Source organism: Beta vulgaris, chromosome 3 (assembly GCF_026745355.1).
Source record: "Beta vulgaris subsp. vulgaris cultivar EL10 chromosome 3, EL10.2, whole genome shotgun sequence".
NCBI classification, from domain to species: Eukaryota; Viridiplantae; Streptophyta; class Magnoliopsida; order Caryophyllales; family Amaranthaceae; genus Beta; species Beta vulgaris.
Window position 1 is genome coordinate 18,725,226 of NC_079204.1, and position 20,983 is coordinate 18,746,208.

The window sequence follows — 20,983 nt, forward strand, 5'->3', positions numbered from 1 at the left end:
TTAATCCATAACCTTCCTTTATTCGCTAAACCAAGTCAACAACCAACCAACCTTTCATAGGTGCAATAATGGACTTATCAAATAAGATCGTCAGTCCTCATAAAGTAATTAAATAATCCAAAGGGAATAACATGATTCAATCATGATCCAATATAAACATAAATATTAATACCTCATGTGAATTAATAAAATAAAGCTCTCAAATCCCATATGCTTGCATCAATCTTCCATACAAACATAACATCAATATTATAACCAATATGATTCGCACAGCGGCATAAAACATGCAAATCTAATTTAATAGAAATGACATATGAACTAAAAATAGTTCTCTATACATTATACTACATGATTCTCATCTTTAGGACATGATACTAATCCAATCAACACATAGGTATGTACATACCTTATGTAGACAAATCGAGAGGCCACTTTCACAACCATAAAAGTCTCCTAAAGAGAATTCTCCGCCTAAAATAACCAATATGATCCACAATCAATACTTTATAAATTTTCAGCAATAATAAAATACTTTAAACCCTTCTTAATATTGTTTAAAAACCTTTTCCATCATTAAAACTTAATTAGTAAAACCTTCTAGTATAGTATTACTACTAGTTGTTCAAAACCCTTAAAAAAACTTATATTCAAATCATAAAAACTCCATCAACATCCTTTTTAAATTTCCAGCAACATATAATATAATAAAATAATTTTTAAACATACTTAAAATCGTAAGAAATACTTAATTTCATAAACTATAATATACTACTATGATTTTTCAACTCATAAAATCCTAAAAATTCAAGCTTTGATAATTAAATTTCTAATTTAAATATAATAAGTAAATCTGAAATTTAATTACTTCATTACATAAATTATATAATCTTATATTCATAATTAAAATAAAACTTGAGGAGGAAGAAATAACCAGCAAAGAAGAGGAGGGAAGGAAGACCGGAGAGGAAGGCCGACAGGCTGCTGCTGGCGGTAGTGGTCCGATCGCACGAAGGAAGAGGAAAACCAAAGGAAAAGAAAGGAAGAGAAAAAAAAAACAGAGAGATAGAGGGGAAAGAAGGGGAGGGTCGAAAAATATGAGGGAGAAGGAGGTGAGAGAAAAAAGCGTGGGAATTTTGGGGTTTTGGGGGTTTATATAGTTTCCCCGTTTTGGGCTTAGGAAAAGGTGATTGAGCCAAAACTTATAGGTTTTTTTGATGGGAATAATCCCACCTTTGAGCGATCCTCCTAAAATAGACTCAACTTTCATAAATTTGTGAATAATTTCACCATTTGTGTTTGCTCAAAATGGACCCTTACCTATTGGTAACCCCTCAACCCCCCCCCCCCCCCGCGCTTTCCCGACGAAACCCCCCCTCCCGACTCGCGCGCTTCCACGACGACCCCTCCCCCTTCTTCTTCTTCCTCTTTCTCCTTTCTTCCTCTTTCTCCCTACTCTGGAAATTCAAAAAACAAATTCGTTCAGGAGGAAGGGCGACGGGGGGAGGGGAGATGAGGACATGGAAGAAGGGGGTAGCTGGGGACGAAGACTTGGGTGTGCGATAGCTGCTTGCTTGCGGGAGGGTGGGTGCGGGTTTACTGTGAGTGGGTGGGAGAGGGGTGGTGGGAGGGTTTTTTTTTAAAAAAAAAAAAACATAAAGTGTGGGTCATCACCTTTTGAACCGGTGACCAGTAAAAAGATCCGTTTTTGACAAATGTCCCACAAAGGTGATATTATTCCCAAATTTATGAAAGGTGGGATTGTTTTGGGAGGATCTCTCAAAGGTGGGATTATTCCCATCAGAAAATCTAAACTAATATTTAATGATTGATGATTTGAGTGGCTGGGTTCCTCATACCCAATTTTAAAATCTTTTTCACAACCCAAAAAGTGTTTTATGCTTTTCAAATATATTTCAAAGTATGACTAGACAAAATGTTTGACTTCTTTAAATCATTAAATAATTCCTTTGATTTTCAAATAGTCAACCTTTAAATAAATAAATTGTTTGAATATTAAAATGTACTTAACTATATAGTTATACAGTAAAATATATTTATAAAATGCATAAATTTAAGGAGGATTACATAGCGTCGTCGGTAGGTCCTCTGACAAAGTGGAGGCGAAAGCAAAGGTGTCGTGGTAGATGTATGGGCAGTGGGCGTACAAGATATAGAAGTCTATGTATCGGAAGCTAAAGTTGGCACGCCATGTAAGATGTGGCCAAGTCCAGCTCGGCCAATAACGTCAATACACAACCCCCTAATGGTCTGCAATGTCTGCGAATACAGCTGGTGCCCTATATTTGGAGGCAATGACTCAGTAGCCTCCATTATATACTGCACCTATGAGCAACATCAGATAAAGTATGTGCCTACATAGAAAGAAAAATATACATTATGTAGTTTTAAAAATAAATAAAAGTATAAATACAAGTCATGTCATGTACCAGTTCTATATCTGTAGATGCATGCTGATAATGTATAAAAGGATGTCGCCTCAATGGATCCGGCATGCGCAACCTCGTGATGTGACGATACCATATCATATATTCCTCACTGGCATGAGTAAGACCACTTAATGGAGTACCCTGAACAACAGATCACTTAATGGAGTACCCTGAACAACATGTCTCTCGCGTTCACCTCACTGCGCTATGTAAGGGCGATGTTTGATTGGATAATTCTTGTTCTTCGACCAACGATATATGCCATGAAGATATGTGCTTGAATAGTTTGCTCGAACCCAAACTGGCGCATAACTCAATCAGGATAATGAAACTCCACAAATTCGAAACAAATAAGTGGAGCCAATCTGCAATACATGTCGATCAACTCGACATATAGCAGGTAACAACTCCAGTCTTGCCTCAGTATACGGATGCTAAGTCATTTATAATAAAGAAAGTTAAGTATTAGGCATGTGAGAGAGGTCTAATGTACATAAGTTATGAGATAATAGACCCTATGTACCAGCTCATTCGTCTGGTGGTCAAGTGTATCCCTGTAGTAAGAAAGTCCACCGGCTAAGTGGGACCTGGTGAGGTGTACCCGAAGCCAACTAAAAAGGACTAAAAATTAATATTCTTCTAAAAAATGAAAATAAATAATGTTAACAAATGTCAGACAACGCATATTACCCGACAGCTAAGGGGTTAACCTTCGAAACATGCTGGGAGCCTAAAGCAGGAACGTCATTGTCAAACTGTGGAGGTGGGTCCACACCCTCGACGTCACATGCCTACCAATGAGTATGTGCTCCCATGTCCAACCCAAAGCTGTAACAACATCTATCACATGTCCACCTAACTCTCTTGCACCCCTCTAGGATGTCTGATATAGCTATCGATACTGATAAGTCATTTTTATATATAGTTTTTAGGTGTATTTAGGTTGTATTTTATAGCATTTAGTTTCATATGTAGGCTCATTATTGCATCATATTCTTAAGTTATGTTATTCTACTTCTATTCGGTATGTTTTCTTGTTTTTGATGAATTTCAGGTATTAAGGACGTATTTGGAGTATGATTAGCTAAACTTGAGGACTAGGAGCACTTGTAAAGAAGCAACAATGAATAAGGATTGTATGGATATGTCATAGTAGGAGTTTGGGCAAAAACGAAGCGGAAAATCATTAGAAGAAACGTGAAAAAAGAGTCATGTCTACTCTTATGATCATAACTTTTGATGTGCTCCTTAAAATATAGTAATTCCAGCATATTTGCAAATTAGACTTGAAGAGCTTTCCAACGATAGGTGGCACGCCCTGAGGAGACTTTTAGTCAAGGAGTTATGCCTTTCGAAAGATTGTACTGTTTCCATTGGAATCTGCCACGCATACGCGCAGATCACTAATCCGCCTATTAATGATTTAATTAAGACTTTTCTTATCTTGTAAATTACTTTCCTATTCATATTAGGTTATTGAATATTATTTAGATTAGTTTTTCATTCTTTTTCTCTCTCATTCTCCCCTTCACGTTATTTTTTAGGTTTTAGGTTTTAGTTTTCTCTCTAGTTTTCAGAAAACCCTAGTTTTTATTCTTCTTCATTAATTCATGAATTTTATTAGTTTCTTCTGTTGATTTCTTTAATTATGTTTTCTTTTATAGTTTTAGATTTCATCTTTTATTTCATGATAGAGTAGTTTTATTTCTAGGTTTTGGAAATCCATGTTTATATGCTATGATTTGATTGATATTTATTCATGGTTTGATTAGCTATTGATTTCTCTAATTGATTAGTGTTTTATTGTTAATCTTGCAATCCGATCAATTGTTTGATTAAATATTGTTAATATCGAGTCATAGATCGAGAGATAGTACTCTTTAGAGGCTTACCTACAATTAGCAAATCTGATTATGTTGAGCGACCGTACTAGCATATGTTGATTTGAGAGCGTTAATGCCTGACCAAGGATTAACTTGTGTTCTAGATTTCTGATTAATTGAACTATTGATGATATTTTGATAGATTATAGTTATAAACATGGTGAACCATCGCCCTAGATCCTTTTTAGTTTGATTTTCGTAGTTTGATTAGTTTAGAACTTTAATTTAAATAATATCTGTGATCTTGTTTAGTTTCTCTATACCTTATAAACTAGATAAAACGACCATCTCTCTGTGGATTCGACCCCACTTACCCTACTACATTGTTAGAAGATTTTGCAGGAATTATTTTTGATGGGTGTACGACAGCCTATCAGATACAAGTATGGAAGGGTCTCACTACCCCAGCTATATGTCTCTGCTACGTCTAAATCAACCAAGAAGAGGAGATAAGTCACGTGACTGTATCTTCACTCTTATCAACAAAAAGAATAGACCCGATCAAGCCAATAATGTAAGCCCGTGCGAATCTTCGCACCGTCTCCTTGTCAGCATCATTCGACAATAACAAAAATTGTAGTCGAAGCCATGTCAACCTCAAAGACAAACCTTGAAGAATTTTGGGCTCGTTCTCCAGAGTAGAGGGCCAAATCCCTAACAACTCGTGCATTATTGTAACCCATTTACCCTGGCTTGAATTAACCAGTAACAGGTGGCCCATGTAATCTGAGTCCAAGGATAACAACAACATCCTCTAAAGTAATTGTCGCCTCCCCGTCAGTCAAATGAAAGGTATGTGTCTCTTGTCTCCATCACTCCAATAATGCCGTAATAAGTGGTCGATCGATCTCTAAACCACCCCTTACCAAACGATAGATGCCGAGAAAATCAGCACGCTCGACATACCGAAGAACCCTATCGTGAACCTCCCACTCGTGACTAAGACTGTGATGATGCGACCGACACGATAATATTGTGTTTGCTACTCTCCTCCAGGCATCCTCATTCTGATGCTTGTCCTGAAGGGTGAGAACGTTGCGATCAATGTGGCGGGGAAAGATGGCCTGCACCATCATACCTAAGAAAAAAAATGAACATAAGTTAATAACATTTGGAAAAAACACGACTATGATACTAACAATACATTATGTCTTAGTGAATATGATAATAAATATTTATGTTTGTAATGAAAACAAATTTACCCAATTGTTCCTTCACCGCTCTAATTACGGCATCTTTGCTTGTTGTGTCCCGGAACCTTACAAATGCTACAACTATAAGTCTTTCCCTGCAATACGATTTCCACGTCCAATAGTGACCTCAATTAGGCCTCGTTCATAGTCAAACATAATCACCTAATGAGCACTTGCCTTCTCCATGCTTTTTTTCCAATGATGACAGTCACATTCGGGCTATAATCATGGCTTAGTTGACAAGAGAAAGATAACTTTGTCTTTCTGCAAATCCCATAAGTTACCAATGAACCTCGCGACTCAATCACTCTTTTTGTTTGGAAGATCATCCGTTCTTCACTCTCTTGCTCTTTTTTATTCGCGGGGAGCGCAACAACCACCTTCCTTAAGTCTTTTTCTACTCAATTTTCTCCTGGTAGCAAAACAAGAATTGACACGATAAAATGCCATTCTTACCAAAGCAATAATTAGAAGACATCTTTCCCCTTTTAGGACGCCATCAAACACTTCAGACATGTTCGTTGTCTGCACACCATATTTACATCAACCATCATGATGAAGAGAACATAGATGCAGGGGAATGTCCAACAAATATCTAGCTGCCTCGACATTAATGGATCCAATTTGATCCATATAGTACAAAAACTTCCTCTTTTTCTTAACTATAGCACATCATATAGTACATCAACCACCATATCTCTTGATGGCAGTATTCTTATACTTCGTACTCACGTCGGAATCAAGATGCCACACACAAAATCGGTGATGGGCATATAGCTTTTCCCATCCACCTTGGGACTCGTTTATAGCTGCAATGATACCCCTATGATGATATGAGATTACACATAAATCCTTTCTATCTATAACATAACGTCTAATGCAAGCCAAAAACCAAGACCACGAGTTCGTGCTTTCCTCCTCCACAACAGTAACGACAAGTGGGAATAGCTGAAAATTAGCAGTTGTGCCCATAACAATCAATAATGTACCTTTGTACTTCCCGTACAAGTGAGTACCATCTATAGTGATAAGAGGTCGACAATGGCGGAATCCGGTAATGGAGGGTTTGAAGTCCCATAAGACCCTCTCAAAGATTTGCATAGAAGGATCTTGTGTTGGGATCGTACACTAATACATGACAGTGCCTCGATTGGACTCTCATGGCTTGCAAGTACCTAAGTAACTCTTCATAAGACTTATCCCAATCACCAAAAATGTTGGCTATTTCCTTTTGTTTGGCTAACCAAGCTCTATTATATGTTATTGAAAATTGATATTAATTGGTTTTTCACAAAAGTCACGATGGACTGAACTTTGAGTGAAGGATCAGTCCTAATGAAATTCTCGATAAGATCAGCAACGAAATCCGAGGAAATGAGAGGATGGTCTACATATCTTATGTCTCACAAACAATTGCTTGCATGTGGACCATCATATCTTACAATTTTGACTGAATATGACCGAGTAATGATTGGATGCAATCTCCATGGAAAATGACACACTTTCTTTCTGACACATCCAATGACATACTTTGTGGGTTCTGACTCTAACACCCAAGACATCTGGTTTCTTGAGATTGACCATGCTTTCACAAAATTCTTTAATTCCTACAATGAGGTAAAGTCTTTCCCTATCTCAAAATCAGAAGCCACTGTTAATGAGCCATTGGATTTCTAAGTCATCCATGCATTTATTAACCTTTGATCAACTTCTTCAACTCTGAACCAATCTTGTGATGGAAAACTAGACTTTATTGCCTTGTCAGCTGCTTCCATTGCATCATCGTCCTCCTCTCTATTAGAATACATATGCTCCTCCTCATTTCCCAAAAAAATCCACATCATTTCGACCTAGAGTATCGAGATGGAATGTGGATGGTATGTGGGGAGACGAACCAGGAGCACTAAACTCATTCATGTGTTCATTGACATAATTTGGATCTGACAACAAGCTAGTAAATGGTTCAAACTGCATACTAGGAGCTAACACCGGTACTTCCATGGTATCTCTAAAGTCCATAGTAGGAACATAACTAATACTACTTTGGAGATTTATCTCATTGAGAATTTGTTCAATGTACACCTCCATAGCCATGGCTAACGTTTGTGTCACTGAAAGTCGCATAACACTTAGTGACTCATCATCCTCTAGTGCCATTGGCACATATTTCCCGATATTGGATATCTCATAAACAATTTCAATTTCACATACATACGATCACAACCAACACATCATATACCCCATTCAAAATCTCGTGAAACCTCATACCGGACTTAATGAACAAATTTTTTTCCTTCCACTTCTATACACAATATCAATGTCATTTTGAGATAGTTCACCATCCAATAAAGGCATAAAGGATATTTAGGTTGTTCCATATTTTACATACAAAAAAAATATATCGTTAAAGTTATTCTTATTCTACACATCAAAATAATATCAACACCATTCTTCACACTAATCGCATTTGCAACTTAAACACAACATTGGCATCAAATATCATAAATATTGGCATTAAAATTTACTTACAAAATTGCACACAACTATCACCATTATATTTATATAACCGCACACTAAAACTAAACATACATAAATTTTTTTTACAGAAAGCAGCTGTAACACCCCTAGGTGTGCAGGAGCCATTAGTAAATATTGTCCTTGCAGGGTAGGGCCCAAAGAAGATTTGCTTTGGGACATAACTGAAAAAGGTGCCTAAGTTCTTGGCTATCCCACATCGAAAGTTGAGAAAAACGAAGCATTCTTTATATAAAGGTGGACACCTCAACCTAGTATAGACCTTTTGGGTAGGACTTCAGTTTTGCAATAAAGCAAATTCTTGCGGGGTAGGGCCCAAAGAAGATAATATCTACTAGTGGGCTCCTGCACACCTAAGGTAAAATGACTGTCTAAGTATTAATACTAAAAAAAAAAAAAAAGATGTGCATATATTTTTTGATATTTGAATTTGTATAATTTATGAAAGACTTTGGTCGTGAAACGCTCTATTTTGGATCGTGGAAGGGTAAACTATTAGTAAACTGATGATCATGGTGCACCTTAATCAAATGATGACTAAGACATGTGTTGACCATATATGTATATAATCACTTCATAGTGAGTTCTATGATGCACTTCGATCGAGTTGAGAGGCTAAACATATTGTCTCATCTTTCAAGACCTAATTTCACGACTTTTGGGCTTTAACTCATAATGAAGAATACTTTTAGGAGTCAAGAAACACGATGATATAAATAAATAATGATCCTGTTCGGTAAAAAGAATTTTAAATAGTTATTAGATGTTTGAACTAATATTAGAGAATTTAACTAGTCAATCATCTAATTTAAGTATTTAATAAAAAAACTATATAAAAAAAATTACCAATCCCCAATATTTTACCAATTAAACACCATTTTTCAATTTATGACCCTTCAATCTTCATTACATATTTAACCCAAATGACCCCCCAAGTGAGTAAAATTAGTTTTTAAGACTTTCGTAGGAGATGCAGGCAAATAATAGCGAGAATTAGATCCTAAAACTACATTTATCTTTCTCAATCATCAAACAAAGCATCTTCCCTTGTCTAATTACACCCTCCGTCTCTCTCTCTCTCTCTCTCTCTCTCTCTCTCTCCATTTATATATTGACTCGAGCCCTAACTCTTTCAATTTCTCTCTCACCATTTTTCTTCGTCTTCTTCCTCAACTTTTAATCGATCTGAATTTTCTCCGATTTGATCTGCGTTTTTCTCAGAGCTCAATCAACAATGGATGAAGAATATGACGTCATTGTTTTAGGAACTGGTCTTAAGGAATGCATTCTCAGTGGTCTACTCTCCGTCGATGGCCTCAAGGTTTTTTTTCATCCTCAATGTTTCTTCGATTTTCTTTCAATTTGAATTATCAATCGTATGAAATGAATCCACGATCCATGCCGAAATTCGGTTCATTTCATTCATTGTTGATATATCTCTTATTCCACCTTGCATTTCTGTTTTTTGACGCACCGATCTTGTTGATTTTATTCTTCTTGTTGTTATATATTGGATTCTTATCAATTTAATAGATGATCATGTTAATCGATAGCTTATTTTATCGGATGTTAACTTTGTTGATTGAATGAGGACGTTATGTTGATGTATGGTTTAGTTTATGTTGTTCACTCGCAAATATGTGGCAATATGTAGATAGGAAGTTCTACTTGGTGATTATTGCTGTCATTAGGTAGAGAATTTTGATGATAAGACAGAAATGGTGCTCGTCCACCAAATAGCGCCTCTGCTAATCTTTGCAAAGAGATGTATTCTATTTCGTGTTTAACGGATCATAATCATTTATAGGCGTGGGTCAGAGATGTCATGTAACTCATCTTTTTGCAAGAGATTAACTTTTAAGTGATCAAGCATGCCTAGATTAAGGGTAATGAGACGAGCTTATTCACCACTTAATATATCGTAGGTTACCTGCTGTGTTTCTTGGTACCTACCTTCATGGTTTATTTGGATTTGGTTAAGATTTTAAGTGATTTGTTCTCTGAAAATATGCATGAACCTCTTGGTTTCTTCGTCTCTTTTTCCTTGATCAACCTTTTGAAGGCCTTTTTTGGGATCATAACCTGGATTATGGAGACCGTCGCTTAAAATAAAGTTTACACATGTCTGAGTCTGCCTAGTTTGAGCTGTGTTTGTGAATGTCAAGAACCTAGTCCTGTATGTTTCTTTACTCAACTCTAGGTCCACTTGAGTTTCATCTCGGAATTGGGGCTCTACCATACATTTCAGTAGCTTTGGAACCTACTTATATCAGCACAACAAAAAAAACATCTATATGAGGAGTCAACACTCACCAAGGGCATAAGAGCACAGTATGAGATAACAGTGATATGTTACTGAGTATCGGGATCCTTGTTGACTAATGCATGGAAAACTGTAATGGAAAGTTTCTGGCACAAAAACACATGTTAGCCGTAGAAGATGCAAACTTATCTAGACTATCTCCCTTTCTTAGATCTTTTAATTATGTGGGTGCGGCTGGTTAAATAGTCTGAATTTTGTCAGTCTGTCAGATGCTCCCTGCACGAGTGGGAAGACTTGGAGCATGGAGGTGTTCCTTAAATAATACTTATGCAGAAATGCAGGTTTAAGTTTGACCATTGAGTGAAAAGAATAATAGGTCACAAGAAGGATTATTGCTTTACTTGAGTGTGATGACTCTGGCAGTGGAGTATCTAGATTAAGCTTCACTTCAAAACTTCACATGAGATTAAGGGAATTGATCTTCACATTTTTTGTTGCTTAGAATTGGTGACTACTAGCTAATATTTGAACCTACAAAAGCAGTTGATCTTTAATGTTATCAGCTGGTTTGTTATGCGGTCAAGTACTTGCCTTTTCTGCATGCATACTGTATACTGCTTAATTTGAATTTTGATAAGCTATATTTCATAATTCAGGTACTACACATGGATAGAAATGATTATTATGGAGGAGAATCAACTTCAATTAATCTCATTCAGGTAGGTATTATATTGTTCTGTGTAGATTTTGGCCTGTGAATTTATATAAATATATCTAAGTATACTAACTTTTGGCCAATATCATGTAACTATAGCTGTGGAAGAGGTTTAGGGGAAATGACCAGCCTTCAGCAGATTTAGGTCCCAGCAGAGATTACAATGTGGACATGATGCCAAAGGTTTTCTTGTCTTGCTATATTTTCATATATACATCTATGTTATGCTAGTTTCTTTGTATACTCTTAATCTCATATTTTTTCCTCTTCAACCCGTAGTTCATAATGGCAAATGGTGCTCTTGTTCGGGTCCTCATCCACACAGATGTCACAAAATATCTTTCTTTCAAGGCAGTTGATGGTAGTTACGTTTTTAACAAAGGAAAGGTATTATCGTCAATCTTATGCTGTAACTGCTTTTTAGATTGGCTTGAAGTAAGAATGACCTTGATTTCATCATTTCATCAACTAATTTATGTTACAGGTGCACAAGGTTCCTGCCACTGACATGGAGGCCTTGAAATCTCCTTTGATGGGATTGTTTGAGAAGCGTCGTGCCCGAAAATTTTTCATTTTTGTGCAAGATTTTGAAGAGAGTAATCCCAAGACACACGAGGGTCTGGACTTGACCAGAGTGACGACGAGAGAGCTTATAGCGTATACTCTTGATCTTCCTTTAATTTTGTTTGTTTCTTTTTCACGTCAAAACGAGCCCTCTTCGTACTCATGTTTGGCTGAAGAGCATGTTTGCATAGTTTTTTTGAGTCAAGCGACCTTTTTTAGTGAGCTGCTGAACATCCTCACAATTATGGACAATTCACGTGTTAAATGGATGAATTGTCTTAATTGCCCTTCCTCCCTCCACACTCCCGCTCTACTCTGTCTCGACCCTCCCACTTTATAGGTATGAAGTATTTCACATTCCATTAATACGGGATATACTCCCTCTTTTTTTTTTTTTTATCATTCTCACTTAGAATCTTGACAATATTCATACTTAGAGAGAATCTTCTCAACTTTCAATTTATAAGACAAATTTAGTCATGTGGGATCTTGTTTGATTCGTCTCAATTAGTATATTATTAATATTCAATCGTTATAATTTTTACTAATATATAATAAAAGATATTTAAGTTCAAAGATGTGCATTGGGAGATGTGCACAGGAAAGTGAGAAAGATAAAAAAACAGAGGGAATACTTATTAACAACTAAATCTCACTGATTAATTGCAATTTTTTTTTTAAGTGAATGAATAATACCACTTATATAAAATGAGAGGTACTACTTTTTTGAAATTTTGAAGTTAAAATTAGCTTCAGAAATATAAATTCAATTGAAAATTTATATATTAATAATTAAAAAATAAATCTCAAGGATCAATTTTAAAAAAGATCTTTTACAGAATTATGAGCTTTTCTTGATTCCCCTCAGGTGGATTTTTTAGTGGCATACTGTTCCATTTCTTTAAAGTAAATTTCACATTGAAAATTGAAGGTTTTTAGATTATCTTAATATTACATTTGATGATGCTTAATCTTAATTGTTAACAACTTTTTTATTATTATAATTAATTAAAACAAACTTGAAATAATTAGTAATTAAGTTAAAGGTGTAATAATTTGTCTTATTTTATTCAGAATTAGTTAATTTGTTTTTTTGTTTTGAAAATATGCAATCAATAATAATTAATATCATGAAAATATTGAGTAATATGTGTATTGAGCTGTAAAGAATATTGCCTGCGTCCTCGATTAACTTTCCTTTTACATTTGGGCACACATATTAAGGGAGTGTAGGTTTTTAGGTAGATAGAGGCATAGAGCATTGTTACTGTATCACAGAACGGACTTCCGAACCGCGACCGAAATCCGTCACCCCGGATAGTGGAGCAAACACGACCCAGATTGCCAGCTTTCGCATTCCGGTTCATTGACCTCGATGATCCTCCTTTGACCTTTACACGTAGAAATCTCTAGAAATGCACGTCTTTTACCGGCATAGGAAAAGAGTGGTAGAGGAGAGAGTAAAAAGAATTCACAGACTCACAACATCAGGAAAAAGGAGAAAGGGAGAGGAGACAGAAAAATGAATTCACACGGCTTTGGAAGAAACGGAAGAGGAGAGAGGGAGAGGAAAGAGAAAAAAGAAGAACTGGAGAGGAGAGGGACGTGAAAGAGAAAAAATAATTAATGCATGAGAGAATAAAAAAGAAGAAAACGGAAGAGAGAGGGAGAGGAGAGAGAAAATAAATAAATCTTGCGCGCTTTTTGTTATTACTTTTTACTTTATTCATATCCCTTTTCTTGATATGAGCCACCAGCTATCCAATTTTTTCCTCTTACTTAGTCCAGCCCATTAAGTTATAGTTTTAACTTTTAATTACTCCAGTTATTTGCTAGCCATGTAATTTTAGTTTGATTGAACTTTTGTAAGGTTACTAATAGGCGCATTAGTTATAGTTTTAATTAGTCCCATTATTTCTATCCATTTCATTTCAGTTTGATTTAATTTTTGTAAGGTTAATATATAATCAATATATATTGTAAGGTTAATTTCAGGGAGTAATAATCAGGCATTTCATTAAGTTGGGGGGAGAGAGAGAGAGAGAGAGAGAGAGAGAGAGAGAGAGAGAGAGGAGAGAGAGAGAGAGAGAGAGAGAGAGGAGAGAGAGAGAAGGGGGGAGAGGGAGAGGGAGAGAGAGAGAGAGAGAGAGAGAGGGGGGGAGAGGGGAGAGAGGGGGAGAGAGAGGGGGGAGAGGGGGAGAGGGGGGAGAGGGGAGAGAGGGGGAGAGAGAGAGGGAGAGAGAGAGAGAGAGGAGAGAGAGAGGGAGAGAGGGGGAGAGAGGGGGAGAGAGAAGGGGAGAGAGAGAGGGGGAGAGAGGAGAGAGGGAGAGTAGGAGAGTAGGAGAGTAGGAGAGTAGGAGAGAATTTTTAACTTGATTATTTTCTTCATGCTTTCTTAGGTTCTTCAGTATGGTGTAAGTACAAGTTTGGTTTATAGATTCTGCTACTATTCAGTATTTCATCCTTTTCCCTTTACCTTTTCTCCCTGTCTCTTTCCTCATTCATTTTTCTGTGTGTGCACATACGTACTCCCCCCATTCCACAAGAACCTCCCCATTTTCAGTTTTAGTTCGCCCCACAGAGTTTTTTTCCATTTTGCTTTATTCCATTGTTTGGTAACTATTTTCCCTTTTTCTACCTTACCCCATCACGGCGGGTCCACTTGGACCATTAATGAATGTTCTTGTTTCTAAACAACGTTCTCTCTCTAACCGAAAACTCAAATTAAGGACCATACTTCTACCACCTCTCTCCTTTACTTGGATCATGTATCTACAGTTTCATATAATGCTACTTTGGAAGGAGGGAGTACTTGCTAATTTTTCATATGTGAGACCGATCTTTTCTTTTTGTGTTTTCATATTGAACAGTGCTTAGACATACTTCTTTGGCTAAGAATTACAATTATTGTGAATGTGCTTTTGCTTCATCCTCTTGTTTATCTTGTGGAGCGATCTTTTTTTCTTGGCAGAAAATATGGCCTTGACGACAACACCATAGACTTCATTGGCCATGCATTGGCTCTCCATAGAGATGACCGCTACCTGGATGAACCCGCAATAGATACTGTGAAGAGAATGAAGGTGATTAATTCAGCTTGCCTGCATCGTACTCTATATCTGATAAGTCTATATCATTATTGTTATTCATAAGCATTTTGCTATGTGTTCGTCTTTGTGGCTTCAGCTTTACGCTGAATCTTTGGCACGTTTTCAAGGAGGATCACCATATATCTATCCCCTGTATGGGTTAGGGGAGCTTCCTCAGGTAAATTGACTGTCTGTTTGTACTTTTTCAAATCTCTCTATATTTGTCCATGTCATCGTTTTACATTAGTTTTTTTGGTAGGGATGGGTGAGGGGAGAGGGTTAGATAACTGTTCCTTTTATGTTATTGTCCTACTTGTAATATGTGGAATCTCTAGCTTTGTGTTATTGGGGGTTAGCTTTTTTTGTTAAATTAATATGCATCTTGGTTTCAGGCATTTGCACGGCTGAGTGCTGTTTATGGTGGAACCTACATGTTGAATAAGCCAGAGTGCAAGGTATTTCTGCTTCTGTTTCTATGAATATTTTTTTTTGTTGTGTAATTTTGTTCGTTTTAGTTGGGGATTTGCTGATTTTCATAAGTTGCTAGGTCGAATTTGATGCTGAGGGCAAAGTTGTAGGTGTAACATCGGAAGGAGAAACTGCCAAGTGCAAAAAAGTTGTTTGTGATCCATCTTATCTTACTAACAAGGTAATTTGTGGATTGTGAATGTGACTTCTACACTTGCAAATCAGCTGACATGTCCACAGGATTGGTCACTTTTGGTAAATTTTACTTGTACTGAAAAGCCGGCATGAATAATATTAAACTAGGCAATAAAGGTGTTACTCTTCTAATGAATAGAATTTTTTTGTTTACTGAATTCACTTCTTCACTTTGTATTCTGTTTCCCGTGTTACTGTTTATTGCTCCAAATGCCTTCCAAGCCACTCCAAAAAAGAAAAAGAACAGAAGAGGAAATTGACTTTTGTCAAATGCTAACTACAAAAGAAACATATGATGAAGTACTAATAGTTCATTATTTATATTGTTTTTCATTTCAAAATTGTTTTATTTTTTGTGTGTACAGGTGAGGAAGGTGGGAAAGGTTGCGAGGGCTATTGCCATTATGAGTCACCCAATCCCCAGCACAAATGATTCACATTCAGTGCAAATTATTCTGCCTCAGAAGCAATTAGGACGTAGATCTGACATGTAAGTTTCATTTCTTTACAAAAAGAAAGGGCAATATCCAACCATTTCTTAGAATATATTCTTCCTTGGGAGAAAGATAAGGGACAAAAGTAAAAGGAGAAAGAATAATCGTGTGCCCTGACATGTCAATTTACATTCATAGTCTTATAGATGGGTAACAACTGTTTTTTAGGCTATACCAGTCTTTTGTTTGTGTTAATTATAGGGGTATCGTAAAAGGTCCTTAGTAGATGCAAAATTATTAGCTTAATAATGTCTGAAAGTCATAATAAATAGAACTAAGAAATATGTTCCTTACAAAAACAACTGACGATCCTTATAGTACGGCCTGACTGCTAAAATTATTCCTTTAAATCCCATCACCACTCCCTAATCTCAACAAGGACATCCACAAAATTGCTGCTACAACCTACCCGCATACTACCGGTTTAGGGTCAGTTCACTTCAACTTATTTTCCTTTTAACTTCTCTAGAACTTTTCTTAATGTTTCTGAACTCTCTAAATGTTTCTTAAATTTGTCCTAACTTTTCTTATTTTTTCTGAACATAAATTTATAAAAGCTGAAGAGAACAAACCAAACCCTTAGTCTCTTTATTATCTATTTTTTAGTTTAGTTTATCTACAATGTACCACTTTACCAGAATGTCCTTTCTTCTTGCTTAAAGAAATTCAGCATTTATTGTACACACCGCTTAATATGTTTAACAATGACACATTATATATGTTTTAATCACCACCAAGTAATAGTATCATGCTCACCAAATCATCCAAAAATCTCTCACTCTTCTCATCTAAGAATTATCAAATGCTTTAAAACTAAACTCACTATATTGAGAAAGAAAAGAAAGGATATGTCAAATTGACGCTTTTTACTGAAAGTAATTAAGAGTTCCCCACTCAATATCTGTATGGATTTGAGACACAAGAGCAGAGACAGAAAAGGGGCTTGGGAGAGGAAGCTGAATAAAAATCATTGAGCAATGCAGATATAGAAAGGGTCGATGAACGAAGGTGATTGGGAACTAGACACTGTTATAAAGAGGGGGTGGGGAGATTTATAAATGCATGCATGTAAGAAGTTGTTAATAATGGGTCATTCAAGTTAAATTACTATGAAACACCCCTTTATGAAGACTTCAAACACTGAAATTGGTAGGTGCTGGCATAGTGTTCCGAGAGTGGAGGGACAAAGATATACAGCAATCATATCCGTTCAATTTCAAATAAGAACTTTAAGATTTTGGAAGATGAGGTGATGGAATCGCAACCATTTCCTCTCTTATCAGATTCCTCCCTTGGCCGGTATGAGAACTGTATAGTGTATAGAATCGGCCTACCTGCTTCTTAAGCAGGTTGGTCGTGTTGGAAGGTTAGGGCTTGTTTATTTGGACTTCTTGATATTTGCTTGTAATGATAGTACAGCTAAGGTTTTATTCCTGATTGTTACTGCTATATCTGTTTTGTTATTATAAATTTTTTTGTTGAATTTTGCTGGATTTACCATTGCACTCCATTTTAGTTCTGAAACTATCTCACTTATTTCTGTAAGCAAATAAGTTGCTGGGTAGATTAATGATAATGAATTAGTTGTAATGTAGATGATATGAGTAATTCTGTAGGTGAATATTTGCCACTCACTTGCTAGTTGTTATTGCTGTGAGCCTGTGACTGTCAAGGTTCTAACATTAGGTTGCTTGCTTTTGTGCTGCTGCATATTTCTGCAGGTATGTCTTCTGCTGTTCCTACACTCACAACGTTGCCCCAAAGGGAAAATTCATCGCTTTTGTATCAACAGAGGCTGAGACTGATAATCCTCAGACTGAATTAAAGGCTGGAATTGATCTTCTGGGCCCAGTCGATGAGATGTTTTTTGATATCTATGATAGATATGAGCCTGTCAATGAACCTTCTTTGGACAATTGTTTTATCTCAACGGTTTGACTGTTTCCCTTTTTCCTTGACTTCCATGAATTTGTTTGCTCATGCAGATCCCTTGGCCATCGTTCTTAATAACTTAGTTACTTGTTTGATTTGATGCAGAGTTATGATGGTACAACACACTTTGAATCAACTGTAACAGATGTGCTCAACATGTATACCATGATAACTGGAAAGGTACATAATTAAAATGTTTTGTACTAATTTGCTTCTCCTTGAATTCCTGTTGCCCTATGATGTTTGATTGTTATTCCTCTATAGTGTTCTTTAGACATTTGCAGGCATGAAAATTTTATTAAATGCCACATCATCATTATTACCCTTATTTGCTCGTTTGGCAGGTGGTAATGTTTGGTGGTAATAGTATTGATCTTTGAGTGTACTTCTGAAAAGGAAAATTATCCTAAAAACTTCTCTTTTCTCCATAAAGTTCCATTACCACATTGGAAGGTGGTATTTGGAGAATAATGCAAGTTTATGGGAAATGTTTGAGGATGAAATTTCATCATTATGGACTTTAATATGTGTTTCTTTTTACAAAAGTACACTTTTTTCATTACCGTTACCGCCATTTTATCCGCCTACCAAACAGGCCATAGCCTTTAAGTATTTTGTGCATGCTATCCCTATAAGGTCAAGGCAAAAAGAATGCTATTATCCCCTTATTAATGTTGAGCAAGGATGTTAAAGACAACTGGTGAATCACATAAGAAGAAAAGCTGTGAATGCAAAAAGGCAATTATCCGCCTTCCAGACAGACTATACCTTTAAGTACTTAGTGGCTTCATTTCATGTGATCATTTGTAGGAATATTGTTATGAAAATGTGGGGAAGGTTTATTTTCATAATTTTAAAAGGCATTAAGGTCAAGGTAAAAAGAATATTGTTATCCCCATATTAATGTTAAACAAGGATGTTAAGAGTTTTTTTTGACAAGAAGGATGTTAAAGTTAACCGGCGAATCACATAGGAAAGAAAGCCGTAAGCCCGTAAGTGCAACAGACAACTATATATATATATATATAAGGTGGCAAAATCCGATAAATGAATTTAATGGTGTAAATATGTAATTATTTAAGCTAAATCATTATAGTTGTCTTTCGAGACTTTGTCTTTGAGGGATTGGGGAGGGATAGTGATAAGGGGAAGATGATAAGAGAAATGTTGTTTGTTTTGGGTGATGGGGATTAGAGAGGGCATAAGGATAGGGATAAAACACTCCTTTATTCCACTAATGGATCGTTTGATTCAAGATATGGAATGGAAAGGGAATGAACACAAATAGAGGAGGGGAGTGGTAGCAAAATATGTTACCTTTATTGAGTGTTTGTTCAAGCCAAGGAGTGGAAATGGATAATAACCATTGCCACAAAGTAATGGAAAGGGAATGAACACAAATAGAGGAGGGGAAGGTAACATATTGGGGGAATTCACTATCGTCAATTAATGGTAAGGGATTGATTAGGGGTTAAACCAAACCAGAAGAAAGGGCATCGGTAATTGATTCCGTTTCTTGGAGCACAAAAATAGTGAACCAGACGAACCATAAACCTATACCTATGGGGATTAGAGAGAGGATAAGGATAGGGATAAAACACTCCTTTATCCCACTAAAATCTATACCTATTTGGGGGGGGGGGGGTTATATAAAGGGAAGTGGTAAGCAAAGAATTTAAAATACAATTTCATCCTTAATGAAAAGGAAAGAGAGAGTTAGCAAGGATTTTTTGGTTAATTTGCCACCTATCCTGATTTTATTACCAGCTCATACTAAGCAAGGAAAAAGACTTATTTTTACCTTATCTCACCTATCAATTATTTATTTTGTCCCACTTTCTTATCCCTATGTTGATGCCAAACACCCCATTTATGTATTAAGCAAGGGAAAAGACTTACTTTTACCTTATCTCACCTATCAATTATTAATTTTGTCCCACTTTCTTATCCCTATGTTAATGCCAAACTCCCCATTTATGTATTGAATCAAGTAAAGGTGTGGAAATAAGCTCCTTGCCTCTCATAAGTTTTCCTATCTATCTATCTTTGATTAAAATATAAAAACGTACAATTATTTGTAAAGATGAATCTACAACGAGGAAATTTGATTAAATATAAAAACGTACAATTCTTTGTAAAGATGAATCTACAACGAGGAAATTGGCAATAAGTGATGAAAGGACATAGTGATCAATGCAATAACGGTACCATGCAGCACAAATGGAAATATAATACACCAAAAGAAGATGGGAAGAAAGAGTACAAAAACTAACATGATAAGATGGATCACGAAAGATCATAAGAATGAATTTTACAACCTCCTAATATGTCATATCTATGTGTGTTTCGCTTTTTGATTATCTATTACCTCAGTTTAATCAACTACTGATAATGGGCTAACTTATACTGCAGGTTTTGGATCTTAACGTGGATCTCAATGCTGCTAGTGCAGCTGAAGAGTGAAATCTTTTATAGTTGTGTGAACCGATGCTTTGCTCCTCTTATTCCTGAACATGCCAATCAATCTTCTGGAGTATGTGCCTGTTATGTGGCTGCCATAAAACTTGTAATAAGTTTGTTACTGTGTTGTGTTTTTAAAATACACAAGTAGGACTAATCTTGTTGCGCTTCTGTGGCTGTTGGTGTTGGATGACTGAAAACTTTCAGCTGTTTCTATGTATTTTTTTATTAATTTGTTCCTTGTAAAATCATGCTTTCCTGAAAGTTTAATTTAGAATCCAAAAAGCAAGGGAGATGAGAGTCCCTCTTCTAAACATCTAAATCGTCGTCAAATCATGTTGATGTCTTGGTGTAGCAGGAAACAGGATTAGGAAATAGCAAGCTGACGATGTCAATTTTATCTAATTGCATTTTTTGGGTTTAGTATACTGTTCTATTCTTTTCACCTCGTAAAAGAAAAATAAATTTTGGGCCTAATAAGTGTAGATGAAGGTTCCAATAAGTTTATAACTAGCTTTTAATGCACGTGATGTGTGCGACGATATTTTCCCAAATCAAACCACTACTCCCCAATTACCATATCTATATTTCTGAATTTCACGCAATATTTTTTTTTCTCTTTATTCAATTGAACATCATCTTCATCAATTTTCCCCAATTCAAACTACACACTCAATTTTTTTTTTCTCTCTATTCAATTGAGACCATCGATTATTAGCTGAGGATTATCTTAAACAAGTTGCAG

The 20,983-nt window shown here is 36.1% G+C and overlaps 1 protein-coding gene across 1 annotated transcript; it reads left to right on the plus strand.

Annotated features, from left to right (window-relative positions):
* Positions 1–9,106: 9,106 nt before the first annotated feature.
* Positions 9,107–20,470, plus strand: LOC104889089 (guanosine nucleotide diphosphate dissociation inhibitor 1). The gene is made up of 13 exons (XM_010674230.4): positions 9,107–9,379; positions 10,978–11,040; positions 11,136–11,219; positions 11,316–11,423; positions 11,521–11,693; positions 14,572–14,683; positions 14,787–14,867; positions 15,082–15,144; positions 15,237–15,338; positions 15,718–15,842; positions 17,568–17,778; positions 17,884–17,958; positions 20,191–20,470. The coding sequence occupies exons 1-13, from the start codon at positions 9,293–9,295 to the stop codon at positions 20,239–20,241; spliced, it is 1,335 nt and encodes a 444-aa protein (XP_010672532.1). The 5' UTR covers positions 9,107–9,292; the 3' UTR covers positions 20,242–20,470.
* Positions 20,471–20,983: the final 513 nt, after the last annotated feature.

Excerpts from the sequence above, each read along its gene's own strand:
- LOC104889089 (XM_010674230.4), top strand. The coding sequence starts at position 9,293 with ATGGATGAAGAATATGACGTCATTGTTTTAGGAACTGGTCTTAAGGAA. Across the intron at positions 11,041-11,135 it reads CTTCAATTAATCTCATTCAG|CTGTGGAAGAGGTTTAGGGG; the intron begins GTAGGTATTATA and ends ATGTAACTATAG. Across the intron at positions 15,339-15,717 it reads CATCTTATCTTACTAACAAG|GTGAGGAAGGTGGGAAAGGT; the intron begins GTAATTTGTGGA and ends TTGTGTGTACAG.